This window comes from Alosa sapidissima, chromosome 14, assembly GCF_018492685.1.
Source record: "Alosa sapidissima isolate fAloSap1 chromosome 14, fAloSap1.pri, whole genome shotgun sequence".
NCBI classification, from domain to species: Eukaryota; Metazoa; Chordata; class Actinopteri; order Clupeiformes; family Clupeidae; genus Alosa; species Alosa sapidissima.
In genome coordinates this window covers 28,714,106-28,733,132 of record NC_055970.1, presented here as the reverse complement: position 1 = coordinate 28,733,132, position 19,027 = coordinate 28,714,106, and the positions used below count along the sequence as shown (strand labels likewise).

General features: G+C 44.3%; 1 protein-coding gene across 2 annotated transcripts; it reads right to left on the bottom strand.

Annotated features, from left to right (window-relative positions):
* Positions 1–1,537: 1,537 nt before the first annotated feature.
* Positions 1,538–17,028, bottom strand: shcbp1 (SHC SH2-domain binding protein 1). 2 transcript variants are annotated; one of them, XM_042062065.1, is made up of 14 exons: positions 16,600–17,028; positions 16,053–16,154; positions 15,721–15,918; positions 15,435–15,550; positions 15,088–15,296; positions 14,676–14,771; positions 10,223–10,453; positions 9,027–9,204; positions 8,038–8,158; positions 6,128–6,259; positions 5,406–5,524; positions 5,105–5,191; positions 4,085–4,229; positions 1,538–2,289 (listed from the first exon to the last, which is right to left on the bottom strand). In XM_042062065.1, exons 1-14 carry the CDS (start codon positions 16,793–16,795, stop codon positions 1,958–1,960), a joined length of 2,262 nt encoding a protein of 753 aa, XP_041917999.1. In that variant the 5' UTR covers positions 16,796–17,028; the 3' UTR covers positions 1,538–1,957. The 2 variants fall into 2 exon arrangements, with proteins under 2 accessions (XP_041917999.1, XP_041918000.1); XM_042062066.1 differs by lacking the exon at positions 16,053–16,154 and having other exon boundaries at positions 16,600–17,025.
* Positions 17,029–19,027: the final 1,999 nt, after the last annotated feature.

Here is a 19,027-nt window from a genome sequence, read left to right as displayed (position 1 = left end):
ATTTGCGGGCGTCATGGAAGCTGCTATCAATATGTGGGAGACTCCCAAAACTTCGGGAGACTTGGGATGTCTAGCTAGACAGCACTTTGTCGCCAGCACAGAATGTACAATGTAAAGAGGAAAAAACGCACGCACATCCCGATCTAATCCTGGGTGCTGGACAAAACACTTGAGAGAGAGGGGAAAAAGTCCGCAACATCAGTATATGCTCCCAAGTTATAGTTTATTTACCGTGACGTTTCGGGCCCACTCAAGCCCTTGAAACGTCACGGTAAATAAACTATAACTTGGGAGCATATACTGGTGTTGCGGACTTGTTCCCCTCTCTCAGAATGTACAATGTACCTTAATGTTGTCATGTTTAGCTGACACAAACTCAAAGTAACGACTGATGAAATGTGCATCTCTCCCTCTCCCTCCATTGTTGTTTACTTTGTGTCGCTGCGTGGTTTACACGTGAATTGTGCTCATGCTGAAAACATGAGCATAGCCTACATGACTTAATCCCCAAGACAAGAAGAAAGCAAAGAATATATCTTTTTACTAAGGAAAATTACAAAAACAGCAACGCACAGTAACTTAGATAAGTAACTTTAATCTGATTACTGGTTTGTAAATAGTAGCGCGTTAGATTACTCATTACCGAAAAAAATGGTCAAAATCGACTAATTACTAAGTAACGCGTTACTGGCATCACTGCTTATTACACACCTCTAAAGACATCTGATATCATTGACTGACACTGGTCTTTACAATTACTCACTTGTTCCATGCCCTCTTCCAACTGCTGAAGACACATCTTCCACATTTGGCATTTTCTCAAAAATACACTCTAGTTTGAGTCCATTCTCTCCCCAAAAAAGAAAAAGGAAACAGTATTAGGCCTACGTGCCCACTCACAATCAAGCTGTTGTATGCTTTTAGAACACCTCTCAGCTGGCTTTTAATCCATTCAAATGACTTTCACTGATCATGTCAGAGCATACATTTTAGCATCTTAAATTATTCAGAAGGCTAGCACCTCTCGTAGTGTGTGAAAAAAAAAGAACCAACACACATGACAAAGTGGTGCATTAGGAAGGTATACTAATGGAGGGAGGGAAAGGGAGATCACACCGGTCTCCCTTCAGCTGGGCCATGATTTAGGTGCGCACCACAGAGGTCAGCCGGCAACCATTTCATTGCGTCGTCTGAGGACGCGTATAGGGTGCGTCCGCCAAAAATAATTACCACCTGCACAACTTCATTCAGAGTTGGGTTTGTAGAGTAAATCGGGCTAATGCAGGTCAAGCACAAATTTTGGCGGGACACGTCGGATTATGCAATTAATCAAAACTGCCTGCAGCGTAATGAGGTTTTACCAGACCTTAATCCACAGAAAATTAATCAACTGGAATTAAACAATTGTGCATGTCTGACGTTAGGTGAGACCTCGGGCCAAGAGAACCAAGAGCTCAAACCCCTCCTTCTCCTCCTTTTACAAGGCACCACTATTCTAGAGCATCGAGCACCCAACGAATGAGCCATGACTACCAACTGATATAGAAATACTGTTTATTAGACAATGTTACCAGTGCTTTTTCTTTGGCACCTGTGAACATAGGAGTGATGTATACTATTAAATTAATAAAATAAGTGAATGAAACCCCTGTGCCACACAATATCCTCCTGAATATTTGAAAATTTAAGGTGAAAAGGAACAAGCATGCAGTCATCATATTTATACATTATGTTAGTGTCCATTTTAAAATTATTGTAAAGATCAAAACACAAGGTGAAAGTTACGTACATACAAACACTTATCTATATCTGTGGGTTGAGCAACACCACCTTTATTAATTCTTCATATCAACAGATTTAAAAGCCCTGCACACCTTGACACGGTCACTGCAGTTAGAAATAAAATAAATAAACATTGTAAAGTGTGTCTGTGCATTTTTTTGTCATAAAAGGACATTCAGTACAGAAAAGTGCCGAAGCTGCCCTTGCCATTGCGCTTGAACTGGTTGCCCTGGATGGAGACGAACATCTCCTGCGATGGCAGGTTCTCATCAGCCTGCATAGAGCCCACCTGATTGGCTCTGCTCCTCTGAAGGCGGAGCTTCTTGGCAGAGGTGGCCATAAGCTCGCGCTTGATGGCGTCGTTTCCCTCGGAGCCCTCGCTGGCCACACAGCAATCCTCCTCCACCACGATGATGGGGATCTCGGCCTCGGGGAGGTCACCCTCGGAGCTGCCCATCTCAATGGCTGTGTCCACCTCAGCAGGACCCACGGAACCCTCCGGCTCATCTAGGAGAGAGGAGGACAGACCTCAGTCTTTTAGTCCCACACACTGACTACAGGGTTTACACTTCTCAGGCACTGTGCCGGAATTCAAGTGTGAATTTGTGATTTGGAAAAAAGATATAACTTCTATGAAACTTTCAGATAATATTAGGCACATGTTTGTTTTTCGCTTTAAGCCCTGTGAACAAAAGATTAATTTAATCAGGAACTGCAGACTTGCAGGTCTGAGCATGAAGCATGTATAGACAGGGATCCAGGATGTACTGTACAGAAGAAGGTTAAGAGCTTTCCGATGTTGTGGGAAAACACTTCGGAAACCCTGGGAAATTACTATCAGGCATTGTTTTTTGAATCCTCCAGAAACATTTCATTTACTTAGAGAAAAAAAAAAGGTAATGGTTGTGTTCCATGCTTCAAACATCCAAAGCAGCAAAGACACCCAATTTCCACACCCATTTCTTAGGTAAGAAATTAGCCCCACAAAAAGTGCAACATTCTTTGCATTCAACAGAACCACCAACAGGGAGAAAGGAGCCTTACAAAGGATCTCTGATTTGTCTGTTAGCACTTCTTCCCCCTCTACAAATAATAACAGCACCGCTATACTGGAGAACATATTTTCTCTAACAGCTCCAGTAATCACGATTATTACCGCAGCACTGCTGCTGACAGCCTCCTTCTGGACACCCTGATCGATGCTGCGCCTCACATTTCTACAAGGGAAATTGGAAAGAAGTGGCGAGGTGGCCATTCCTTCCTTGTTTTCCTGACCCTTGGCTTGACTCTCACAAAAACAAGTTTAAAATGACTCATTTTCTCTGATTTAGTCTGTAGGCACGAGCGGATCTTTCATCGCTCTCCCCCTCTCTCAGGCCAAGTAGCAGCGGGGACTCCATTAAAAGGCTTCTGGAGGGAGGGGTGATGGTGGGTGAGAGGAGGAGAATGGAGAAGGGGAACGACGGAGAAGGGGAACGACGGAGGGGTGCGAGTGCCATCCTCCCTTATTTAAAGCGGTGCCGCCGTCTTCAGTGCAGTCTCATTTAGAAATTAAGCGCTTTCGTTTCTCTGCCGCCCCTCACTGAAGGTCGAGCATATTTCCACGTTAATATACTTTCTTCCTAAAGTGGCGTGGTGACGAGGGGGTGAAATGGTAATTCTGCTGAGGAGCAGCGACTGGGACGGTGGGAGACATTACGGACAGGCCTTCCTTCTTGGGCCCCCGGGGCTCCTGTTCAAATACAAATTTCACGCACATGAATACATTTCCACAGATATTATTCAGGATATCTGGAACACTCTTGCATTGATAGTTTAGGTGAGGCATGGCAATTCTTGGAAATTCCACTTTTGTGTGATTATGTCTGTGTGTGTGTAAACACATCACTATGTTTAGTTAACAAGCAACTCCTCTAATGGTTTTGGGGGGGGGGTCCTGAGACAAATGTGTACCACACACCAAGCTCATCTGACACAGGGCGACATTAACGCACTGAGGGGGAAAGGCACAATTTACTATGCAAAGCTCCTCGCTAGGGAACCAGGGGCTGGTAATGGACAAGGAAAAAAAGGGAAGTGCTGGTCTTGTAAGAGCTACGCATGTTTGCATCCAGCGCCTGTGGCCGTGAGCCTTACACACTCTGACGTGAGAGCGTGGGGAGGACATCATGTAACATGGGGTGCAACGTCACCCATTTCAAAGTTTCATGAACTGAGACCCAACATGAACCGGGACGGTGCTGCTGAACATGTTGCCGTGGGGGGTGGATGGGGGGGGCTGGGAGACGTCAACAATGTTTACCTGCAATTCCCGCCTTGGCAGGCTGGTCCTCACTACTCCTGCTGTCGTTTGGCTTGACCAGGATCACACCATAGCCCTCGTTATTATGAATGACGTTGTTGACCATGGTGATTTTAGGCATAGCGTCCAGCTGGTCTGCAAAGTCCTGTGAAAGAGAGAGTGAAGAAAGGACAGAGTGAAAAGGAGGAAAGGGTAGAAAAGGATGAGGTTATGCATAAAAGCAACCCGAGAGACTTCCGCAGGCCAAATGCAAACAGGAGGGAGAAGAAAATGCACAAGCAAAGATAAACAAACACACACCGCACTCTCCTCCAGGGACCAGATAAGACCCAAAGACTGCTCTGTAGGTAATTAGGGAAAGGAAGCCTTTCTCTCTCTCTCTCTCTCTCTCTCTCTCTGTGTGTGTGTGTTGCAAGTTTTTGAAAACAAAACATCTCTTTTCCACAAAATTGCATTCAGGCAGGAGCAAAGATAATACCACATTGTGTGGCCTGACTTAAATGAAACTTGGAAAGAGATGGATGAGAGTGGGAAGAAAGGTACTGATTACTCAGTCAACAAATTAAAACAAAACAGCAAACAAACAAACAAACAAACAAACAAACAGGAACATCATGCTCACTGGATGGTTTACTTTAAGGGTTTTACATTAGATGGAGCAAAGCAGCTGAATCCTGTCACTTTAAAGGCCAACAGGAATATGTGTGTCCTTCAAAACACACATGATGAAGCCTCATGCACTCCGAAGGGTATGAGGATGCTTATTTTGGGTCCTCCACAAGCTTAGGGACAGAAAAGGGGAGTATCTCCTCCCTCTGCAGGAAAAAACCTGGCCGGCTGGTTGTGATTCTGGGCAATCATTACTCTGAAGGTTGGGCGAGGCGCGAGATCAAAAAAAAAAAAAAAAAAGGTTGTCTGGGAAACTATTGGTGGAGGAGGCACTTGGATGCATTCCACTTCATCCAAAGTCTGGGCTCCAACGATACCAAACATCCCAGCATGGCACAGAGCTGCACTCACCTTTATCAGGATGCCTTCTTTGCAGTGGTGGATGCCGTTGCCCAGCAGACTGCACACGCTGCCAGGGTAGATCTCCACGCCCGCCCCCTGAAGAAGCCATGGACAAAAACACACACACACACACACACACACACAGACCACATATTCAATCATGCAGTCAGGAGAAGAAAGACTTTGCTGAGGTGAGCAGTGAGTTTGGAAGTCTGTTTCTGGAGGAGTCCTAGTCCAGCCTAGCAGAATCCCAAACTCTGAGCATGATATATTGGCCTTTGGTCACAGTAGGTCGGCTACAAGCTCTTACCTTGGATCCGTAGAGGTCACACATGTTCATGGAGAGCTGGGCGGAGGTGCGCACGATCACGCCGGTGGTGTTGCACTGCATCACACAGTTCTCCATCTCCAGTGCTCCCTGACGCACACCTGGGGAGAGGGAGGGCCAGAGACCAGGGGCAGAGCGGAGACAGGGAATTTTAGTCAGGTGTGGGTCTTCCAATATGCATTAGACTTCTGGTTTTGGCCGCCTCAGCTTCTCTGCACTTTTTCCCCTGCCCCTTTCTCTTTCATCTCTTCCTCAACCATCTTTTCCACCAACCTCACCAGACTTCCCTCTCCAACCTCCCTCCCTCCCTCCCTTCCTCCCTCCCTTCGGGCCACCCGGCCTCCTCCACCACATCTCCCTCCCTCCGGGCCACCCGGCCTCCTCCTCCACATTCTCCCTTGGTATTTTGCCTCGCTCCTTCCATTCCCCTCTCCCTCTCTGAGGACATGCTGTTCGTTCTTAAAGACAGGCCACACAGAGAGCCCCCCCCCCCCCCCCCCCACGCACTGATGTATGGCCACTGCAGCAGGCTCCAGAGCGCCAGCACTGAGAGGATGAATTATTGAATCCCCTTCATGGGCTGAGCTGTGCAGCACGGTGCGTTGTGGCTTGAGTGTGTGTGTGTGTGTGTGTGTGTGTGTGTGTGTGTGTGTGTGTGGGGGGGGGGGGGTCATGGGAGCATGCAGAGGGCCTTGAGCACTCACACAGGATGCCTTCGATGGCGTCATGTTGGATGAATTTCAGGTTGGAGATCTTGACGCTGGCCCCCGTGCACTCCACAAATGTGTCTCCTTTGCTCTTCTTCTCAATTACCACCTCATCCGGCAGGCCATAACCTACAAGACAAAAGAGAGAGAGGGGGGGGGGGGGGGGGGGTCAGAGAGAAGAAAAATCGCAACAGATAATGGGCATACATTAGGATGAATGTTGATGGATCATTGCTGCCAACAGAAGGAGGAATAACATTTGGCTAAGGAAGTGCAAAGGAGATCACAGTGGCCTGGGCCTTTAAAAGGCTCTGTTCTAAATGGATTAAGTCATTCAGACAAAGTCTGCTGAACAGAGATATTTGAGGATCTTTGAAAATGGCCACCACTAATTGAGCCCTGTCTGCTGAAAACCGGACGACTGATGGCTTGGACAGCATGTTTGAATAGGCGCAGGCTTTCAGCCGCTGTTTCACGTCAACCGAGCCGCATCGATGCGAGCCGGCCCAACGGCCCGACGTGGGCCCAGTTTGATGAAGAGAGTCCTGACAGCCAGCCGGGTTATTGGCTGCTCTTTGACAGCTGCTCCTGCAGACAGGTTCTGGAGAGCTCTCTAACAATGCTCGGAGGAGGCCCCCGATGCTCCGCCTGGCTTCCCACCCTGCGCCATCAAAATGCCCGGGGCGAAATATCGACCACAGCAGGTCACGGAGCCTACCCCACCCCATCACCACCACCACATCCGGAGCGGAAAGCGCTGGAACATTTACAAGCCGACGCCACGAACAGCACTGCCCTGTTACTGCTCCTTCTTGCAGTGACAACCAAGCGCACGCCACTCCTGGTTTTTGACAGTTTTCGGTCAATCTGCCGGCTGACAGCAACCGCCTGCAGCTCCCCAGAGGGATGTGAAATAAAATATCTCCCAGATAGTCCGTCAGAGAGGTCCAATCTGGGCCTCAGAGAGCTCCCCGGAAGAAACCAGAGAGTCTGTGGCTGGGGTGCCGGGGTGGACGAGGGGAGGAATGCTATTATGCTAATCTGCTGCTGGTCTAATTGAGTTGAGTAGAGGAGAGGGCATCGCCATCGCTGCCCCTTTCTGTGCATATTTATCTTGCCTTTCCGGGGTTCCCTGGATCTTCAGGGTATAGTGTGGCTGTGCATGTGTGTGTGTGTGTGTGTGTGTGTTCCTTTACATTTTAAAAGGCTCTCTCCACCCCAATCTTCCTTCCTCAGTCTCTTCACTCCCATCATCAGCTCCTCTATCTGCCTCTGCAGGCCATGGCCATTTGCATAAAGAGAGTGACATACCATACCGTCTCGTCACTGACCCCCCCCCCCCACCCCACCCCACACACACCCCTCTCCACGCCTGCACATTACCATCCCCTTCATAATCTGCTACTGGCCACTGCGTCATCCATGAGCCTCTCCATGCATTTCGTCCACAGTCAGGGTCAGCAGCGATAAACCTGACCTTCGGTGCGGAGAGAGGAAAATGATCTACCGTCCCATGGGCCAGGCTGGTCATAACTAGGAGTGGCTTACGGCTTCATAAAGCAGATATGAATGGGCCTTTTTGATGGAAATAACTAGGGGAGGAAAATCCTTTTTAAAAGTGACTTTTGGCTGATGGAGGGCTCTTAAATGTCACGAGTACAGTACTCTTCCACGAACAGCGGTTCCTGTTCTTAATGGAATCGTAAAGAAATCAGTGGGAGCATTTCAAAAATGTAGTAAAGCCCACATTTTAGCACTAAACAACAGGTTATAGGCTGCTAAGCACACCATTAAAACCCTTCAAAGTAACTGTGGCCAACAGAGAAATTGGTGTTACAACAGGGGCAATGCGGTGGCTCTTGCATACAGTACATCCGCATCCTCTTCGAGAGGTCATGTTAGCTCACCTTCCAGTAGAATGGAGTCAGGGATGCTGATGGAGCTGTTCACGTTGTAGTGACCCGGGCAAACGATGACCACATCCCCCTCGTAGCAGGTATTCACAGCAAGCTGTGGGTCACTGTGAAACTTCACACACACACACACACACACACACACACACACACACACACACACACACACACAAGGTGTCAGAGTCAGTTGCGCTAACATTTTCAAATAGATGACAGGCATGCACTTGGACCACAGTTCATTGAAAGAAAGAACAAACAAGAAGTATGAAGCAAGCTTAAAACACATGTATGAACACCAACAATCCAGCATTCCCACTGACTCAACAAGTCCTGGAGGGGGAAACTACAGAGCGGAGGAGAATGGGGTGGTGGGAGGGATCAAACACTCTACACCCACAACTCCACACAAACAGGCCTCTTCAACAAAGCCCACAAATCCCACAGCATTAGACCTGGGAGCTGCAACTACAGAATGGGGATATGCAGCCTGCTGCCTCTATAAACAGCATGCTATTGCAAGCCAGAAGCCCAGATGTCGGCCCTCATTGAAGAGTCCAAAGTAAATTGAGAAGCCTGCGTGAGTGGTGCCTTTCATCTCACCTCAAAGTGGAGTGCTAACAGGGCACATGGGCCACAGAAGCGCAAACACTCTTCAAATTTAACAATGTACATACAGCACATAAAGAAAAATTAGCTACAAAAAAAATTAACCCTACCCTTTCGGTTCCCCTTGAAGGAACCCCCGTTTGCCTTTATAGAGATTCAAATTAGGTGTACAGAGAACTTTATGTTTAATGGAAGGATGAAATAAAGGACTTGGGATATGATTAGGTTTGTTTGGTTGTAAGGACGAAAAAGCCTTTCCAGGGCCTCCTTTTAAAGGGATTGGACACTCTGCAAACAACTTCTACAAAGAAACTGAACAAACACGCAAAGAGGAAAGAGAGAGAGAGACGGGTTGAGGGGAAGACGGTAATGAATACCTGCACTTCAAACTCTTCTCCGGAGAACTCGGGCCCCAGCTTGTCAGCCATCAGGCTCTGCAGGAGGCCGACCGTGGCGGAGGCGCACACCACGTGCACCACGCGGCCCCCCTCCGGCCGCCGGCCTTTGGCCGCGCTGAAGTGCTGGCCAGAGTTCACCTTGTAGCCCAGCACGTACCTGCACAGAGGAGAGCACCAGAGGCACGCTTCAGTCAAGCCCCGCTGAGCACTCGGGGCCCCGGAGACACGCAGCTCACACGGCACGCCGCCGCGCTGCCGCCATGCCAGCCACTCCCAATCACACGGGGAGGGAAGGCAGGCATCAGGAACAAAGGGTTGATTTGGCTTGGTTGTGCTTGTTTGTTATAAATAACCTATATCCCATATGTTTCTTTGAAATGTAAAGAACTGTTTACGTCTCTCTGTTGGCACACAAGATACACAAGAACAGACAGCTCTCCTACTGCTTGAGTAATTTCCTGCAGTTTCCATTCTTTCATACTTCTCAGATTCAATTACAGAAATGGGCCTTCTCACAAACAAAGTGGCCAGCACCCCTCCTGTAGGGAATCTCAAGCAGTGAAAGTAGGAGCATTTTACATGCTTAGGCATTTGTCAATTCATTACCTAAGTGTAATTTCTCAGTGTACAGGCTGTTTTGCCCGACAAATCTGAATAAATAGAATATCTGACAGTGTAGAAAAGTAGAGAAAACACCACAAAAAAAAGCCACAATGCAGCGCTATGAGACTAAAAAGTTTCCTATACCTTATTACTATATTTGAGAGTATTGAAATTATTGTTCAAGTGTTGTAAATGTGTAATTTCCCCTTAATATTATGGTGCAATTATTTCTAAATTACATTATTAGATTGGAGGACAGGTCGTTTGTTCCTAAAGTGCCAAACTATACAACATAATTTAGCTAAAATACTAAGGGAGGGCATTTGTGAAGGTGCAAAGAAAGTTATGGGAAATTTCATGATGGATCTAATCATTTCACAAAAAAACATTTAGTTAATTGTTCATAACATACAAGTCAAGCAATGGAAAAACCTAGGACATAGGGGTGCAAACAAGTGCATCAGATCATATAAAGATCCTACGAAAGTAGCCTATATCAGGCAACATTCTGATTACCAGTACGTATTTGGATATTGTGTATGTATAAGCGGCTGTATAGACAGATGTATAACCTGAGCAGGGGGTTTTCAATGATCCTGAGCTTGCGTTTGAGGGTCTCCACCTGGTCATACAGGCGTAAGCCCTCCACCATCGACACGTTGTCCAGCTCAGAGTCCGAGTCGCTGCTCAGGCCATTCCTCAGGCTGGAGAACTCCTGGTACTTCTCAGAGCAGCGGCTCAGCAGTGCATGGTACTCCACCACAAGACCAGCAGGCACCCGGTCTTCAAGAATGTCGTAGTATCTAAAAAAGCCCAAAAGATTACAAGATGATGTTCAGCATATAATAAGAAAATGATCTTTTCAGCATACCATAAACCATAACAAAAATGCAAAGCAAACACACTCCGTATGGTTCTGAATATATTGCAATTCTGTGGTTAGTTTTATGGTTAAAAGTGCAAAAACTTTAAACAACTTTAAAGACAACAACTCAAGCTTTCAACCGGCATAGAAGTTGGTCCAGCCTATATAAACACAAGCATTAAAATATGGCCACATCACAGCCTTGGATTATTTGATGAATGGTTCACTAGTAAATTAACACACTTGCAGCAGAATTTGGCACAAACAGTCATTTCTCATTTTCACTCCCTAGTCCCAACTTTAAGAGCTCCAGTTGCTGGAGTATTTGCAGCCTGTTTAGTTTGAACAGGCAGGCTACAGCAGGGACGTACAGTAACTGAAGCATTCTGTTCACAGAACGTATGCTGCAACAATTAGCTTCCACTATAATCAATGGAACTGGCTAGCCTGGGTGTTCCCATGCTGCCTTGCACGCGATTTGATTCACGCTGCTAAGGCAGCCTGGAGACCATGGAGCAAATTTTTCGCCTGAGATAGGGAACCAATCACAGAACAGGGGGGAAAGCAAGACGATGATGAGCTATGCACAGACGCATTTGATAGACATCCGTGGCACCCAATAAACGGATCTGGGCATTTTTTTCAAATACGAGAAAATGAATGTTTGGTTCCCAGACCACGTCTCATTGAGAAGTGGTGGCGCTAGCCAGGCTAGGAACTGGCTACAGACATGAGAACAGCGAGTTTATTTGAAAAGCCATTAGACCAGTCCCCTATAACTACTTCTACACTCCGCAAACTGAGCGGTGTAGCACGGCATCAAAGCACAGACACATACCACCTTTCACACCATTAAGATCAGCATAGAGCAATAGAATGATCCAAACCAAGAATACAACATTCATCATGTACACCACAAAACACTTTCAAACCACAATTAATTGTGCCTAAACATTTAGCTTTTAGCAACCATGTATTACTCTCTGTAACTGGCGTTACTTCTCGTCATTGCCATTTTTGTTCACAAGTCAACAGTGACAATAATAATCCTTCTCGCACAGTAGAAGTTGCCTTAACACTGCAAGTCTCATGTCCTTCCATGGGCGCAGTGTCCTTCACTTTGGCAGCGCAACCACTCAGGCATGAATCAACACAAACAAAAAAAATATTCAAAGGCAGCAGCCCACCAAAGTGGCAGTGTGGCTTCATGGGGGCTAGTCACATAGGGCACGTCTCATGAAGGAGAATGCAACAAATAAAACAACAAAGTCAAAGAAAAGAAAATAAGATCACTCATAAACCCTGAGGCGTAATGAGGTACCCAAACTAGAAACATCCCAATTTTCATAATGAAATTTTGCTGCTCTTACTGAGATGAGAGTAGAGTTGCAAAATTGCGTGAATTTTGGCAAAAAAAAATTTGGTTGGAAACTTTACATGGGAATTAACAAGAATAAATGGGAATAAACTGGGAATTTTTAATATGGCAAGTTACCGGTAGTCTAGAACAGGGAACCTAAATGTAGTAGACAAAACCCCATCTTACAGCATAATATTAGTTAAAACAACCTGATTTAATGCAATTTCAGTCTAATTTCTACCCTGCACATAAATCAATCACATGCACACAGCAATCAGCATAGGTTTCCTTTATGTCTAGTAGCCTATGATGAGTTCATGTGCATGGGGAAAATAAATTCCCTGTTAAAAAGTTCTCATGTGGGAATAACTAGTGTGAAACTGGGTAAAGTTTGCGAACAGAGATGCCCAGTTATGGGCTTGTCATCACTTTTGTCCTCATTCAAATGGGTGTATGTCATTTTGCATAGGCTCTAACGGGACGATTAAAGGGATATTCCAACATTTGGGGAATTACACTCATTTTCCACCTCCCCTTGAGTTAAACAGTTGATTTTTAGCTTTCTCCAGTTCATCCAGCTGTTCTCAGAGTCTGGCGATACCACTTTCAGCTCCAGCCTAGCATAGATCATTGAATCGGATTAGACCATTAGCATCTCGCCTGCTAGCATCACATTTAAAAGTGACTAAGATTTCCGGTAATTTTCCTATTTAAAACTTGTCTCCTCTCAAGTTAGAAAGTGTAATAAGACCAACGGAAAATGAAACGTGCCGATTTTCTAGGCTGATTTGACATGGAACTATACTCTCATTCAGGCGTAACAATCCAGTCACTAACCAATTAATCTGCTGCAGCTCAACCTTGTTGCTGGAAGTTAGCCTACGGTGACTATTTTCAGGTGCTGCATGATAGCATTGTGCTGCTGCGCCCATGGTGTTCCTTGATTATTACAAGTACACTGGAATGAGAGTATAGTTCCATGATACATGATCTATGCTAGGCTGGAGCTAAAAGTGGTATCGCCAGACTCAGAACGGCTGGATGAACTGGAGAAAGGTAAAAACTCAAGGGGAGGTGGAAAATGAGTGTGATTCCCCAAATGGTGGAATATCTCTTTAATACGGTACTCATGCTCATATTGTCTGTCTGATCATCTTGACAACTTTATAAATAATCATAATCTATGAGGTTTGGGGTGTATGTTGTGTCATTATTTTTTTTATATATATTTATTTGTTTTATCATTTTCTGGGATTTTGACTAGACAAAGTGAAAGTCAATCAATGTTCCAACCAATCGGATTTTGTTGTTGAGTGTAGCATGCTAGTAAACCATAGGCAGGGAATGGGATTCCCGCTAGCATGCTAGCTAGCTTTGTATGCTAAAATAAGCGAAAACAAACAAACAAATCATATTGCTTATTACGAAACAAAATGTTAGTGTTTGTATATGAAACCGTTTGTATGAATTACCCAAAATTCCCCGTTAATTCCCATAACTTTCTTTAATTCCAATTTGGAATATTTCCAAAATTCTCAGGCTTAACTTCCCATGGAAAGTTTCCGGACATTTCCCGCCCCTTTGCAACCCTAGATGAGAGACACGATGAATGCAGACCATGCTGGTGACAGCCAAATGTCATACAGTGTTTCATAAAACCATGTCTAGTCACTGAGAACCAGGAAAGTGGTTTGTGATCAAATCAATACCAACACTCCTCTTGACAGTTTGAATGTAATTATTCATTTGAAAAGGCTGATTTTGCAAGGACGTCATAGTGCTTTATCTAAGTAGTATAAATAGTACTCCTACTCAGGGAGGGCCAAAACGTATACTTAAAAAGGGAGTATTACTGCTACATTTCTGCAGCTGACTTTTCTTTGTAGGAATGAAAAGAGTCAAGACAAAAAGGATTTTGCACTGACTAGTATATACTGCCATCTACTGTACAAAAGTAAGGCTGCAAGCACATGACATATCCCTGGGCATGACATCAGAAAGGCCCGATGCAGAACTCTGGACTGTGAATTCGCTTGTTTCTGAAAATGCTCGTCCCACCCATTGATTTCTCAGGTTATTTGTTAAAAAGGTAGTTGTTTGGTAACTGAGTAATGACATGCATTATTTCAACAAAGGAATTTTCTTTTGGGAACTTGCTCAGAATGATAACAATTACATCTTAATTGGCTGTCATGCCTTTTTTGTTCTGTAGTCATTTTACTGTACCTGTAAGCCTCAAGGCTGGTTAAAAAGGTGTAAAAACCTTTTTATCTCATTTTCTTGGCACTTTAAAATGGGTGTTATCAAGGGCACACTAATAGAATCAGCAAATCGGCAAGGAGTAAAAGTGCCAAAAAAAAAAAGACCTCTGTAACGCAAAACAAGTCAAGAGTATGGATATGTAATCTGATTTAGATTTATACACTTACTTGAACAGAATTGTTACTTGACCTAAGAAAATATTATTAAGCTTTTAAGCTACTCTTGACAGTACATAACAGTATGTCTGATATCTTTGTTGGAAAACAGTCAATCATGGAATGTTTTATCAAAAATATTTGATTACGTAGATTAGATTTATCAAAATGGCTAAGGGCGTGTTTTATAGACCCATCACATGAAGTTTCCTAAACACAGTTACACAGTTACCGGTATATAGGGAAATTAATCTCAGAAATCCACCTTACGTTATCTACACATATACGATTATATTTTCTCATCTTCTCTCTAGTCTAGTAGTTCAATACATTCATACATCTGTCCCCCTACTGCCTTTGAAACATTTCCAATAAATACTCACAGCCTAAGGCGAGGCTCCACACAGCGCACAAAATAATCAAAGTCATCATCCTCATCCTCTTCATCCCACTTCCTCCAGATATGTTTGTAGAAAAACCTACAAATTTGAAAAAAGTGACTCAATTGAATGAATTCCAAAGTCACCTAAAACCTGTTTGTGCACTCAAAAGGAGCAACAAGTGAGAAGATAAAACCAACACCAAAACCCACCCCACATCCAATCCCCGAGAGCCACCCACACAACAGGGATATCAACTGTGGTCTCCAGAGTAAACATGAAAGACAGTGTAGGCATTCAACATTAAAACCCTATGGTTTTACTCAGATGACACACATCAACCTAACCCAACTGTGAGCTTTACAACTCACAATGACAGATTGACTATCTTTTCCACATGGAAAATAGAGCAAACCTGAGATGTTCCAGGGCAAGTGCAGTCTGGTCAAAGTCTCCCGTCTCCTCATAGACCACCTGAAGCTCTAGCACAGGAACCTTATGCAGTGTGGCCTCTAGCAGAGCCCTCATGGCATCCTCAGTCAGCTCACAGCCCCTGGTCTCACACTGCAGAGGCAGCACCAACTCCACTTTCGCCTTCATCTCTTTGTAGTCTACATCCACCACCTGAAACCAGAAGAGAGCTTTCAGCTGCAAATAACGCCTCCTCCACCAGTTAAATATTTCTCCATGAGTTGATGCTTCACTAATAGTAAGAACGTTTTGAGACAAGAGACATGGTGAAAATAAGGGACATATACTGACCTCCACCAAGACATCAAAAACATCTGTGCACCACACAGCTTGCCATTCGCAAGGCTCCACAACCTTTTCCAGGTAGTCTGCTGTGAAAGCTTTTACTTCAGAGGTTTTGCAATCTCCTGGTGAAAATAGAACAAAGGCACAATGAGAGAAACTTCCACCAACGCCAACAATTGTCCAGGGGAAGGAGCAAAGGATATCACTTTTTAATCTGAAAGTATAAATATTTTGAAGTATAGGCCTAGTTCATTCTTTGCTCATAACTAACGGCATGTGCAAACCTCCTCACCTAGCATGTAGTCTTGGTATGCCTTGAACCTCTCATAATAAATGAGATGGTTAGTCTGAAAGGTGTCTGGAAGGGCAGTATGCCCATTTCGTTCAGCCCTTTGTAATTGTGTGCCAGACTGGTCGCTGTTGTGGTAGTCGGTGCCGCTGTCGTCGTCATTATCATCTTCGTCGCCGTCACCATCGTCCTGAAATAGTCCTGTGTGATGAGAGTGAATGGATCACTATGAGCTTTTCGGCATTGACCTTCAGGGGATAACTATTACTGTGTGTGTGCAAATGCATGCATGCATGTATGTATGTATGTATTGCATTGTGGTAGTGTTGCATCACTTCTGGAGTGCCTAATCTGCCTATGAATGTCACTCAAAAACGTTGGTCGAGGAAGATCTACGTTTCTTGTGAAAAGGCCTGGGTTGTTCGTTTGTTTGTGGCCTGTGGCAAAAACACAGAAAGGCGCACACGGTCACGCGGAACCGACACTGCCTCTGTCAGTAAACAGGCAATTAAAAGGGAGGTGGGGTCACTCATTTAGAATGTATACACGTTAGCTAACGAACTTCAGAACAGATTTGGTCTAGTGAACATTACTGCAAGCGATTTATCTAAACTAGTATTGATTTGGAAAGGTTAATTTGATCTTACAGCGACATGCCAACTCATGGCATAATAAGTAATAGTATAGTCTTGACTTGGGTGCTTGACTAATGTGTGATATAACATTAACGCGTTGCAAAGTGTGTGTAAATTAGCCGCCCAGGCATAGATGAGGTTGGATTGTCGCATAACGTTAGGCTACTAACGTTACTGCTAGTTACCAACTACTAGACATGATTTTAAACACGACAAATTAACCTTAATAACATACATTGAAATTTACCTTGCGATATGTGAGGAACATCTTTAGCAAGCTCTTCTCTGGTTACTGCACCCATTTCCATTTCTGACTCGAGGTCCACTCTCTCTTTCCGCACACTTTCACTGCATGCAATCTCTGCATCGTCGACGATGTGTTCGGTTTGGCTAACGTTCGCCTCCTGAGGTTGGACATCAAGACAAACGACCTCTTCGGCCATGATATTTCTATGTCCTATTCTCTGTAATCAGCCCTTTTCCAGATGTATGCGAAGGAACAGATATAAAGAATAAACAAGACTTGTGCTAGAACTCGTTACATGAATTTACGACGTTTCCACTCCCTTGTATTTTCAAAATCTCCGCGGCAGTAGTGGTGAAACCAATAAGGTGCACCGACGTCATAAGTTCCGTCTTTGACCGAGGAGCGCAACCAATGGTTTGACTGCAACACTGACAGTTGGACCAATGAAAAAACAGATTAGGGCAGAGCCCGTCTACGGAGAGCCTTGCATAGACAGTAAAAGCCACTCCGTATTAAAGCCTGTGTTGCAGGTTAAACACCACTGTTGATTAATGGGTACATAAAGCACTCAATATATGTATATCATTTTAAAAATGTCTCCAAATGGTGTTAAATGCCAGTTTGTGTTGTTTTTAGCATTAGCGGGTTTTTTGTACGCAATTCGGTGATGACGTCACTTTGGGGACTACTTGATCTGCGCTTCATTCATTCCAATGCATTTCAATAGACATCGCGGTTACACTTTCAACATAAAGTTTGTATATTTACACTTCGAATTTCGTCACAGCATTTATATCACAGCTACCCTATGATCTACCAATGGTAATAACGGTGCCTGATATCAATTTAGTATTTTTTCTGAATTTCGGGAGGTCTCGTTTTGGAGGGTATATGTTTTACATTCATTCCTATGGGAAACGGTCGCGGTTACACTTTCAACATAAAGTTTGTATATTTACACTTCGAATTTCGTTACAGCATTTATATGACAACGACCCTATGGTCTAACAAAGATAACAATGTCTTCCGATTTTAGTTTAATGCAATTTTCTGAATTTGAGAGGCCTCGTTATGAGGCTATAATGCACCTATTCAGTTCAATGTATTATGCTTATAACATTACGACACTTTTTTTGTTACTGTCAGTGAACAGCACCGAATGAAAGTCAACATGTTCTTTATATCTAGTGATAGTGATAATGTCGTTAGTTCAGATAAGTAGGCTACCGGGCAAACTTAGTCAGAAGATCAGAATATGAAGCATCATGATAGCTAGCTGGGCTAACTTTTTAGTCCCACCTGTGAGCCACCCCAGTTACTTAGCTTCTAGCCGCCGCCGATTAGGCTGGTCGTGTCTCAGCATGAATATTTTCGATAACTACTGCTCGTGATTGATTGCCATTGACATCGCCAGGGTACGGCTTACCAAAGAGGGAGATAATATGGGCAAGTCGCAGTTTTGCAGGTGCTTGTGTGGGCTGTGCCGTCCCGATGGAAACTGTGGTGGAGAGCTGCAGTAACTAGGGAAGCGAGTGCATTTTGGCCGCTGGTCGAGGAGCTCCCCTGTGACCAGCATAATGACATGATCTATCTAGCTATCTATCTGTCTATATACATATCTAGGCTATCTATAGCCTATATGTTTATCTATAATCTGCGCTATCTACTGCTGAACAACACTTTACTCGTCTCTCTTTACTCCTCTCTCGTTACTCTCAAGGGTCTCAAGGTGGGCTTTGGTCTGTAGTCTCCCCAAGGTGACGTAATGCAATGCATTGTGGGGGAAAGGAGAATCACTTCAAATGCTGTGAAATATTACCTGCTTTTTGGTATTATATTCCGTTTTGTGATACCCAACAACATCAAATACAATGGATAACAGTTTAAATGTTTATTATCAACAAGCAAATTGTGCAAATTCGTTGGAAAACGAACCCTGCAACACGGCCTTTAAGTCCTCTTTTACTGTATTGTACCGAATTTTGGATGCAGTTCCACCAGAGTTCCACTGGGGGCGATAGCCATGAGTGCAGAATGAATGGGAGTCAATGGAGCTAGACGGCTAAAATTGTCTCTTACACCTGATTGTCGTTGACAAATCTCAGATTTGATTGTAGTTTGTATAACTTCAACATGGGTTATAGGTCAAAAGTTGAATGAACGAGTACTTATGTCCTTTTGATTTCTTACAGGTTGGGTCGTTGTTGCACATAACACGCTAGCATTGTGCTAATGAATGATGTCATTGACACATTCGAAAGGCTTTTAAGAAAAATTAAGTGACTTTAAAAAATATAATACTCAACCAAGTGTATTTTCTTTGCCTCCCCTTTCGAATACAATACTCAAATTACTTGAAAAAAAATATTTCCTGAGAAAAGTGGATTTTGAGGGGTACAGCTCGATAGACCTCCATGCATTCTGCACT

What these genes read in the sequence shown, in the direction of transcription:
- shcbp1 (XM_042062065.1), bottom strand. Translation starts at nt 16,795, where the DNA reads ATGGCCGAAGAGGTCGTTTGTCTTGATGTCCAACCTCAGGAGGCGAAC. An exon ending in CTTGCCCTGGAACATCTCAG is followed by an intron (nt 14,772 to 15,087) that starts GTTTGCTCTATT and finishes TCAAATTTGTAG; the next exon opens with GTTTTTCTACAAACATATCT. An exon ending in TGCCAAGGCGGGAATTGCAG is followed by an intron (nt 2,290 to 4,084) that starts GTAAACATTGTT and finishes CCTCTCTCCTAG; the next exon opens with ATGAGCCGGAGGGTTCCGTG.